The 12,028-nt window shown below is 42.2% G+C and overlaps 1 protein-coding gene across 7 annotated transcripts in view; it reads right to left on the reverse strand.

The window, feature by feature from the left end:
- The window catches only part of mcf2la (mcf.2 cell line derived transforming sequence-like a), a 235,019-nt gene that overhangs the window by 36,872 nt on the left and 186,119 nt on the right, over positions 1-12,028 (reverse strand). For all 7 annotated transcript variants that reach the window (XM_043700234.1, XM_043700236.1, XM_043700233.1 and 4 more), the window contains 3 exons: positions 10,917-11,009; positions 7,756-7,848; positions 3,492-3,617 (listed from right to left, as the gene is read on the reverse strand). In XM_043700234.1, the coding sequence (XP_043556169.1) occupies positions 3,492-3,617; positions 7,756-7,848; positions 10,917-11,009 (312 nt within the window). The remainder of the gene's footprint in view (positions 1-3,491; positions 3,618-7,755; positions 7,849-10,916; positions 11,010-12,028) is intronic.

Below are 12,028 nucleotides of genomic sequence, written 5' to 3' on the forward strand. Positions count from 1 at the left end.
AATCCTACACTCCAGCTGCCTCACACTCTATTATTCACTCCACCCTGCTGAATCCAGAATGACCCCCACCCTGCCAGACCTAACCCAACAGCACATTGCACCCACCACTAACACCCCTTTCCTTCCTGCAAGACCCAACCTCTCACCCCCACCCTTACTGCTGAACCCAATCCAACAGTACGTGGACTCAATTTCTCCCACTCATCCTGACCTACTCCAAGCACTGAATCAGATGACTTGCCACCTTACAGCCTGGATCTAGACTCACTTGGCACTCTAACATCACACTTCTCTCATGCACTTATATTTTGGCAATAGCTTCGAGGTGGCTGGCAGAGCCTTTAAATTTCAGAAAACGGCAGCTTACTGCTTTGAAAAGGGGTGTAGTTTGTCCCAATTATGGGCTAGGAAGAACTATTAAAATGGAAGTATTTCTCCACATTCCTGATCAAAATCTCCGCTAAGAGATGCAAAACTCCTTTCTTTCTCACAAAGTGGCTGTTAGGTAGGGAGCTCCAAGATGCTGGAACACTCAATTTTGTAAATTCTGTCCTTTCCTGCCACACATCAGTCATCATTACCTAAACCACTACTTTGTCCTTTTCCTTTGATTTAATGCGTAACATCTCATGTGATCACTTCCTTGCAGTATTTAATTTAAAACCTTCTCTAACACCTGAGTAACACAGCTAAGCAGAGATAGTGGTCTTTTTCTGGCTGGCAATAAGTTTCTAGTGGTGTGCCACAGTGTTTGCAAACTTTCCTGAATATTGATACCAGGGCCCCATGAATCAAAACTCACTTCTCCAATACCAATGTTTAAATTGTGCATTCAGCTTTAATTTACCTTATGCCAATTTGCCTTTGATTCAAGCATTAATACACAGATTTGGATCATAACGATAGTAATATCCTTCCCACCCACTGCAATGCTTCTCCAGGTCAAAGCAGATGACCAAAATCCTGGCATTAGACAGGAATGCATCGTTCTATACTTTCACTCTCCAGTGCAGAGAAGTATATCTACACCCCCGGTCTATACTTTTCCTTCCTACCAATAAGTTCCTATATTCTCCCCACTTGAATGACAACGTACCTTGATGCCATGGTCAGTTCACTCATACACCTTGCAGCCTATTCTCAGATCCATACAAGCTGCAAGAATTCCAAACATTTCAGAAATTTGCAACAGTTGAGGCAGCTTCACTTTTAGTTTCTTGGTCCCCTTACCTGTCATCACATCTTCCCATCCTTCACTGTGGACTAAATCAGAAGTGCCTAGCATAAGGCATATGACAGCCTTCTAGAACAGAATACCTCCCACACCCCGGATGAATCAATGTTCATAGCTCAGTCTCCAGTTCAAGTCAAGCTGTAGAAACTTACTTTAGACATGGTTCCTGTAGATCACATTGGTGCCCAGCAGTCCCCACATACTTCACCTATTCGGCCATCTTTAACGTGTTCAATTTCAGTTTAGGAATATCACACCTAATCAACACTTACAGGCTTCAGCTTTCACATCCTGCTGGTTTCTTCTCATAGTTCACTCCTTTTACATAAAGGATTGAAAAGCACCCCCACCCTCACTTACTAAATTCCCTCATTCACCAAATTCCGAAGCTCAGACTGCATCCATCTGCACTTAGTGATGAACTGCTCTCACTGTGCTTGCTCACTTAAAGCACAGCTAGCAAACAAAACCATGTACAATGTAAAACATTTTAAGCAGACTAACTCGTACAATACAAATCACAGCTACAAGACTGACCGATACAGTCCAAATGAAAACTAGGAACCAAAACCCGTACACAGTGCAAATTAAATAGTTGTTATACTCAATGATATATATTATATATCACAACCAGTACAGCAATGCACATGGAATGTAAACCAAAGCTACAGAGTGACCAAGGTACAGAACAAACCAAAATTCAGATAGAACAAATACAGCAAAAATCACATTGTCAGATGGTACCTGTAGAATGTGAATCATAGATTGCAAACTGATTCATATACAGGGTAAATTACAGTCAGTAGGGTGAAGGTGTACAATGTACATCACAGCCAGCAGACTAGATCATAATAAGGAAATCTGTCCAGAATTTCTGATGCCCTCTGCATACCTGTCATTCTTCAATGCGACCACCAATATTGCAACACAAATTAGCAATCTTATGCTGATTCAAAACTGATTGCACTCAGAAAAGATGTACTTCATTTCCTCTAATTACTGAAGATGCTCTAACTTCGTAAAATGCACAACTCTATATCCATTTAACATGGATAATTCATTGATTATAGAATCCCCACAGTGTGGAAACAGGCCATTGGCCCAACAAGTCCACACCGACCCTCCAAAGAGTAACCCATCCAGACCCATTCCCCTACCCTATTACTCTACATTTCCCCTGACTAATGCACCTAACCTACACAATCCTGAACACTATGGGCTTTTTTAGCATGGCCAATTCACCTAACCTGCATATCTTTGGATTGTGGGAGGAAACCAGAGCACCCGGAACAAACCCATGCAGACTCTGGGAGAATGTGCAAATTCCACAAAGACAATTGCCAGAGGCTAGAATCGAACTCAGGTCCCTAATGCTGTGAGGCAGCAATGCTAACCACTGAGTCACCCGTGCCACTCATGATGGTTCCCAGGATCCATGTTGGTTTGTTCTAAATCCATTCTTTTGGCCCCTCATCTCTTAAATCTACCATTCCTATTGCCCATGTGTACAACTATTCTCTGGGAGAAAGTGAGCACTGCAGATGATGGAGATGAGAATCGAAGATTGTGGTGGTGGCAAAGCACAGCTGGTCAGGCAGCATCCGAAAAGCTGGAGAATCGACATTTTGATCATAAGCTCTTCATCCACCACAATCTTCGACTGCAACTATTTTCTGCCAGGTTTGCTCTTGCCCCTCCCCATGCTCTTTCCAAATCCATCACATTCCTAGGTTCCTGGTATAGTTCTGAGCTTGAATTCTCAAGGCATTCCCCAAAGGGCCAAAGATTCTTTTTGCTGCATCTTTCCAAGCAACAGCTCAACTACCTCACCCTTCTGTTTCACCAATTTACACACTCAACATGCCAGCTAAGACTAAACTCACTAAATACCTGCGTAAAGAATTCACAACACTCTTGGTTGATTAGATGGGCAATTAACACATTACATTTCACTCCAGATTTTCTGTGAGTGCGAGCAACAGCCTTTCTTCTCATGGCCTCACCTTTCAAGACTTCACTATCAATGATATCAGTGGCTGTTAAATAACTTGTCTCACATGAAGCATTGTTAGCCTTGACAAAATATTGCTAACAGCTGGTATTTAGTCTGATGTACTAGTTACTAAAGAAACTGTTTGGCAATGTAGTCACAGCACCTCATGCACACTGTGTTAAAGAAAGAGATTCAATGCCATAATGTGATGGTGTGAGGCATCATATCACCCATAGCTCTCAGTGAGATCAGCTTGTCTCATACCTCATATCCTGTGATGGCGACCTGGTGCATAGAGTCATTCACAGCTTTCAGAATTCCCAAGATAGCTGCCAGTGCTTCCTGCAGATCCTCAGCTCCTTCAGAGTTTTTGCTGTACTTCAATAACTCCTGTTAATTCAGGCATATTCATCAATTCCTCAAACCCACAATTTTGAATAAGAAGTGAACAACTATCAATGTTTGAATAAAGAGACTCCTGGGTTCATCCTATTAAAGTCCACATCTTAATGGATAAACTATTAAAAGTAATGACACTTCTGATTTTGGAAGTTAGTTATGTACAATGAAGAACTTTGCATCACCAATAATGCTTCTGAATGTCTTCCTTCTTCCTCAACCTTGGACTCCCCCCTGCACGCACTGAAAACTATAGGTGACAGGGCCTCAACTTTGTCAGATCATTTCCTGCACTTCTGCCCTCACCTCACCCTCTCAAAACAAAACGGGTGCCTTTGTCCTCACTTTCCAGCCACTTCATTTATGCTGTTTTCTAACGCATGGTGTGTGTTTTTGTAGATTCTGGAGAGTCAGACTCAGAAGTGTGGCACTGGAAAAGCACAGCAGGTCAGGCAGCATCTGAGAAGCAGGAGAGTCAACATTTCAGGCATAAGCCCTTCATCAGGAACTAGGTATAAATGTTGAATAAACGTTGCTAACTCTATTTTAATATCAGCACCGTTTTCATTTTTCAAAGCTTTTTATCTTTTGATTATTGTTGCAATAATAAACAGAGATGGCTCACCAGGGGAAGGCAGCAGGAGGCACGTTCGTGGCACCGTAAGTGGCTCTGCTGTACAGAAGCGTGGGGAAAAAAAGAGTGGAAGGACTATAGTCATAGGGGATTCAATCATAAGGGGAGCAGTTAGGCAGTTCTGTGGTCGAAAACAAGATTCCCGAATGGTATGTTGCCTCCCAGGTGCATGGGTCAGGGATATCTCAGATCGGCTGCAGAACATTCTGAAGGGAAAGGGTGAACAGCCAGCTGTCATGGTGCATATAGGCACCGCTGATATAAGTAAAAATGGGATGAGATCCTACAAGCAGAATTTAGGGAATTAGGAACCAAGTTAAAAAGTAGGACCTCCGAGGTAGTAAACTCAGGATTGTTACCAGTGCCATATGGTAGTCCGAATAGGGATGAAAGAATATGTAGGATGAATGCATGGCTTGAGAGATGATGCAGCAGAGAGGGGTTCAGATTTTTGGGACGTTGGGAGCAGTTTTGGGGGACGTGGGACTATTACAAATTGAATAGTCTATACCTGGGCCAGACTGGAACCGATGTCTTGGGGGTGCTTTTGCTAATGCCACTGGGGAGGGTTTAAACTAATGTGGCAGCAGAATGGGAATCAAATGAGGAGGTTAGTGGACAGGATGGAGGTAGTAACTAAAGCCTGTAAGGAACTAAATAATGAAGTCAACATGACTAAGGGGAAGAGCAAGCAGGGAGCAGATGATGAACGCAAGGGACAGGTGGTCTGAGGTGCATGTGTTTTAACATGAGGTGTAGTAGGTCAGGCAAAGGAACTTAGGGTTTGGATTCGTACCTGGGAATATGATGCCATTGCTATTACTGAGACTTGGTTGAGGGAAGGGCATGATTGGCAATTCTATAATCCCAGGATAGAAATGCTTCAGCCGGGATAGAGTGGGAGGTAAAATGGGTGGAGGAGTTGCATTACTGATCAGACAGGATAGCTGTGCTGAAGGAGAGCACAATGGAGGATTTGAGCAGTGAGGCAACATGGGCAGAGCTCAGAAATAGGAAGGGTGCAGTAACAATGTTGAGGCTGTACTACAGGCCTCCCAACAGTGAGTGTGAGATAGAGGTACAAAATGGAGAGAGATCATAGAAAGACATGGGAAAAACAGAGTGATGGTGATCAGAGATTTTACTTTTCCCAACAATGACTGAGATTCATTTAGTGTTAGAGGTCTAGATGGAGCAGAATTTGTAAGGAGCATCCAAGAGTGTTTTATACAGCAGTATGTAAATAGTCCAACTCGGGAACAGGCCATACTAGACCTGGTGTTGGGGAAATGAGCCTGGGCAGGTGGTTGAAGTTTCAGTGGGGGATTACTTTGTGAATAGTAATCACAATTCCATAAGTTTTAGAACACTCCTGGACAAAGACGAGTGTGGTCCTAGAGGAACAGTGCTAAACTGGGGGAAGGCCAACTGAGCCAAAATTTGGCAGTAGCTGGGGAATGTAGATTAGGAGCAGCTGTTTGAAGGGAAATCCACATTCGATATGTGGGAGACTTTTAAAGAGAGGTTGATGAGCGTGCAGGACAGACATGTCCCTGTGAAGATGAGGGATAGAAATGGCAAGTTTAGGGATACATGAATGACAGGTGAAATTGTGAGACTAGCCTAGAGGAAAAAGGAAGTATACATAAGGTCTAGGTGACTGAAAACAGGTGAAGCTTTGGAAGAATATCAGGAAAGAAGGACCAATCTGAAATGAGGAATTAAGAGGGCTAAAAGGAGTTATGAAATATCTTTAACAAACAGGGTTAAGGAAAATCCCAAAGCCTTTTATTCGTATATAAACAGCAAGAGGGTAACTAGAGAAAGGGCTGACTCACTCAAGGACAAAGGAGGAAAATTATGCGTGGAGACACAGAAAATGGGTGATATCGGAATAAGTACTTTGCATTGGTATTCACCAAGGATATGGCGGATATTGACGTTAGGGATAGATGTTTGAATACTCCAGGTCAAATCAGCATAAGGGAGGGAGGAAGCATTGGGTATTCTAAAAGGCATTAAGATGGAAAAGTCCTCAGGTCCAGATGGGATCTATCCCAGGTTACTGAGAAAATTGAGAGGAAATAGCTGAGGCCTTAACTGATATCTTTGCAGCATCTTTGAACACTAGTGACATCCCAGAGGACTGGAGAATTGCTAATGTTGTTGCCTTGTTTAAGGAGGGCAGCAGCGATAATCTATGTAATTAAAGACTGGTGAGCCTGACATCAGTGGTAGGGAAGCTGCTGGAGAAGATACTGATGGATAGGATCTACTTACATTTGGAACATGCAGTGAAGGTCATGTCTTACCAACTTAATAGAATTATTTGAGGAAGTGAGAAAGTTGATTGATGAGGGAAGGACTGTAAATCTCATACAAGTGGACTTCAGTAAGGCATTTGGTAAGGTTCCCCTGATAGAGAAAATGATGGATAGAGAACTAACTGGGCAGCAGGACACAGAGTAGTGGTAAAAGGGAGCCTCTCAAAATGGAGAACTGTGACCAGTGGTGTTCCACAGGGATCCGTGCTAGGACCACTGTTGTTTGTGATATACACAAATGATCTGGAGGAAGGTAAAAGTGGTCTGATCTGCAAACTTGCAGATGACACTACCATTGGTGGAGTAGCAGATAGTGAAGGGGACTGTCAGAGAATGCAGAATTGGGCAGAAAAATGGCAGGTGAAGTTCAATCGAGGTGATGCATCTTGGAAGATCCAATTCAAGAGTGTACTATACAGTAAATGGAAAAGTCCTGGGGAAAATTGATGTACAGAGAGATCGGAGTGTTCAGGTCCATTGTTCCCTGAAGGTGGCAACGCAGGGTGATAGAGTGGTCAAGAAGGCAAATGGCATGCTTTCCCTATCGGACAGATATTGAGTACAAGAGTTGACAGGTTGTATTACAGTGGTATGGACTTTGGTTTGACCACATTTGGAATACTGCGTACAGTTCTGATCATCACATTACCAAAAGGATGTGGATGCTTTGGACAGGGTTCAGAAGGGGTTCACCAGGATGTTGCCTGGTATGGAGGGTGCTAGCTATAAAAAGAGGCTGTGTAGATTTGGATTGTTTTCATTAGCAAGATGGAGGTTGAGGGGGGGGGACCTGATTGAGGTCTACAAAATCATGAGAGGTATAGACAGGATGGGTAGCAAGAAGCTTTTTCCCCCAAGAGTGGCGGACTCAATTACTAGGGATCACGAGTTCAAGGTGAGAGGGGAAATGTTAAGGGAGATATGCATGGAAAGTTCTTTACACAGAGGGTGGAGAGTACCTGGAACGCGTTGCTAGTGGAGGTGGTAGAGGTGAGCACAATAGCGTAATTTAAGATGAATCTAGACAGATATGTGAATGGACAGGGAACAGAGGGATACAAACACTTAGAAAACAGGTGACAGGTTTAGATAGATGATCTGGATCATCACAGGCTTCGAGGGCCAAAGGGCCTGTTCTTGTGCTGTAATTTTCTTTGATCGTTTACTTTACCTTTAGCAGTAACTGGTACTTTGTTATCCGCTGCACTGGTTTCAACAAATAGGAATCTAAGCCCAGCTTGTGTTCCAACTTTTTCTGGCATTCCTGAAACACAATGGGTTGAGTAAGAAATTGGAAGTTTAATAAACATAGTTGCAAAACTAACACCTAAAGTACAATACTCCAACTAGAAATCTGCATCCAAATATCCCATTACAAAAAAGTCATAAGAATTCTGTACAATATCAACTGCACTGAAATAATGCATATTTTGTACACTAAGGGCTTTATTCAACGTTAAACTTCTTCAAATCAGGTCTGAACTTACCTATGCATGGCTTTTTCTCACTTTACCTGTGGTTGCGGTATAATGGGAAACCATGCTTAGGATTAATCTTTTTCATATACTCAGTGTCTTCAACATTCACTCTATAATACCAAATATTTATAGAATTGTTAAAAAATAGAATCCCTACACTGTGGAAACAGGCCCTTCAGCCCAACAAGTCTCCACCGACCCTCCAAAGAGCAATCCGCTCCCCCCCACCCATTCTCCTACCCTATAATTCCACATTTACACCGACTAATGCACCTAACCTACACATCCCTGAACTTAGCAATTTAGCATGGCCAATTCAACTAACTGTGGGAGGAAACCGGAGCACCCGGAGGAATCCCACGCAGACACTGAAAGAATGTGCAAACTCCACACAGACAGTTGCCCGAAGCTGGAATCAAACTCCGATCCCTGGCACTGTGAGGCAGCAGTGCTAACCACTGAGCCACCGTACTGGATATTTAACTTATATCAACTCTATTTTCATTCTCCCCTCTAACAATTTGGTTCTGCTCAATCATAGTTCATCAAAGTGCAGATCATTTAATGGTTTGCACATTGTCTGCGGGAAAGAGGTTCTGCCAACGCAAAGAAGCAAGTCAGCAATGTCCACAATATCCCAAGCTATCAGAAAGTTTGGACTTCATTTCTGATCCCAAATCATAATGCAACCTTTTTCGCCACCTCTCCTTAGTCTTAACAGATCTAACGACTCTGTTTTGCACAGACAACAAAAGCGGTTACACCAGCGCCACTCCCAAATATAAAATCCACGTCACCTGGCTCCACAATGCCTGTGCAGACATATTAGCCTTGAAAAGGGCTATGTATAGTACTCTCTATAGTTAAGGCCAAGAAGCATTACTTGTCCTTCTCCTCAATACCAATGTCTTTTGTTTGTACTGCAGAAAAATGTCTTTCAAAGAGCTAATGTAAGACCTTTACATCAGGACTTTAGGAGCCTAGAGTAACCTTAAAATGAAGCAACAGAACTGTTTCCCACATGGCATAATTAGCAGTGTGGGAGGAATTAATTTGATTTGGAAGAGAGAAATTCTTGTAGGTAACATCTCTTCAAGATATAATGAACTCTAAACCTGATCTCCAGTTACCATGTATTAATATGCATTTAAAAAATCTCTTTAGAAACTTAAGCTTGAAGCAGTTTGACTTGCAGCTCCTCAGCCAATATATTTTTGAACACAACACGCAAGTGTAGCCTTAAAATCAGACTGCCAAAAATGCATACTCTGCCCAGAAAAGCATGGCAGAGACAGAAGAAACGACTTGAAATTGTCTGGAGAACAGAAGAATTTTTTTTTAAAAATCATCTTTCCAAAAAAATCATTGGTATAGTTTAAGACCTCAGAACAGATTAAGGATCCACGGAGCTGAACAACTGCCGTAAGATTGAATCTCTGAACAGAAAACCCCTGCAAAGAAATCATCAATACAGATGCACGTCAACCAATTTTTTTTACAACCAGCAATAGGGAAAACAAACAGCTAAGGGAAAAAAAACAGAGCAGAGCAAAAAAACCTATAAGAAGCCAAGGGGATAAAATTCAGATCAAACATGCACAAAAGCTGATTACCAGACACCTACAGCAAATCTTAGACTAGTCTTAGATCCATGCATGCTCTCTAGCAGTCTCTTGTGTAAATTCATAATATATGGTTATATTCATGCTATGCAAATGTCAGATAATTGCCACAATAGATAGTTTAATCATCTCCTGCCTTCTTGCTGCTCCTCTACTCTTTTATACTTTTGACAGAGACAAAGTATATTTTCCATCATATTTCTCTTCTAACATCATACCAGACTTTAAACGTTAACTCTGTCTGTCTTTCTACAGATGGTTCTGGACTTGCTTAGCATCCAGACAGATTTCTGTGTTTTTTTCAGATTTTCAGCATTCATAGTATTTGGCATTTATTAACTATCTTCCCTTGACATTCAAGGGCATTACGATCAACAAATCCCTCACTATCTACTTCCTTGGAGTCCCAGAAACTTAACAGTACTGTGGGTATAACAAGTGGTCAGAGCCTGGGAATTTTGTGGTGGTAACTCACCTCCTTCCTTACAAATCCTGTCTATCAACTACAAGCTCTGAATCAGCAGTAAGAAGAAATTCTGTTCAATTGCTTCAAGTGTAGCACAAACAATACTCAGGAAACTTGAAAACAATGTCATTCGGCATGCCACAGGTCATCTTAAATATCCACTCTCTCCAATAATGGCACAACACGATTGCAGAGTACATCATCTACAAGATGTACTGCAAGACTTTATGTAAGACACCTCTAAACGCAGATCTTTTAACGCATAGGAGAACAAGAGCAGCAGATCCATGGGAATACAGCAAACTTGAAGATATACTTTACCTGTTCAGTGTTACTGGACCAAAATCCAGTAGCACTGTGTGCATATGTATTGCACATGGATTACAGTGGAGAAAACTGGCCCACCTTTATATTCCCAAGAGCAATTAGTGATGGACAAAAAAATCCAGCAATGCCAGCATTTCACAAATTAATGATAATAATCATCCTGAACATGAAGCCACTTCAATAGCGAGGTATAGTCAACATAGGCAGGCTCTGTTGTATTTTTGACAAGGCTTGTGAAACGCACAGTAGGCTTGGCAAATGCAATTTTGAAGACAAGAGCTGCAACTGACAGGCCCCCAGACTCAAGTAAAATGCAGTTAGTTGATAGCACAATCCTAAAATACATGAGGCCTCACATCTTAACCATCTTCAAATCCAAGCAATTTAATAAACACATGGAACAGCAGGAGCACAAGTCAATTATAAAAGATATCAATACCTGGAAGAAAATGCAGTCTGAACACTGCCTCCACAAGCTTTCTGAGCGGGGTTTATTCCGACAGTACCACTCATAAATCTGAAGGTCTTCCATCTACAAACAGAAACAATCATCTAAAAAATTTCATAACTTTAAAGATGCCCAACTTGGTTATTTACAGTCATTACAACTAGTTCACCACTTGATTAATGACTGGCAATATTCTTCCCAGACACACACACACACACAAAATCTTGGAACAGAATCCTAAAACTCAGCAGCAGATTGATTTCAGTTACATCTTACTTTACAGGTGTCTTATAACATTAGTATTGCCCTTACAGACAATAGTGAGAAAGTATCTTGGTTCAGAAGATCTGGAATGAGAATCAGTAGGGATAGGGATTAAGATTACCAAGGGTCAGAAAACATTGACGGAAGCTTATATTTACCATAACTGTAGTTATACCAGGAGAGATTAAGCAAGAATTAATTGTAGCTGATAAAAAGGCAGTGCAACTGTCAGGGATTTAAATCTGCACTGGACAAGGACACAGTGACTCAGTGGTTAGCACTGTTACTTCGCAGCACCAGTGACCTGATTCAATTCCAACCTTGTGTGAGTGTGTGTGGAGACTGCATGTTCTCCCTGTGTCTGTATGGGTTTCCTCTGGGTACTCTGGTTTCCTCCCACAGTCCAAAAATGTGCAGGTCAAGTGGATTGACCGTGGGCGGCACAGTGGCACAGTGGTTAGCACAGCGCCAGAGACCCAGGTTCAATTCCCGCCTCAGCCAACTGACTGTGTGGAGTTTGCACATTCTCCCCATGTCTGTGTGGGTTTCCTCCGGGTGCTCCGGTTTCCTCCCACAGTCCAAAAATGTGCAGGTTAGGTGAATTGGCCATGCTAAATTGCCCGTAGTGTTAGGCGAAGGGGTAAATGTAGAGGAATGTGTCTGGGTGGATTGCGCTTCGGCGGGTCGGTGTGGACTTGTGGGTTGAAGGGCCTGTTTCCACACTGTAAGTAATCTAATCTAATCTAATCTAAATTGCTCTGTAGTGTCCAGGGCTGCACATGCTAGGTGAGTTAGCTATAGAAAAGGTGGAAAGAATGGGGGAAAAGCTCTTTAGAGGG

The sequence above is a fragment of the Chiloscyllium plagiosum genome, chromosome 12 (assembly GCF_004010195.1).
Source record: "Chiloscyllium plagiosum isolate BGI_BamShark_2017 chromosome 12, ASM401019v2, whole genome shotgun sequence".
Lineage (NCBI taxonomy): Eukaryota > Metazoa > Chordata > Chondrichthyes > Orectolobiformes > Hemiscylliidae > Chiloscyllium > Chiloscyllium plagiosum.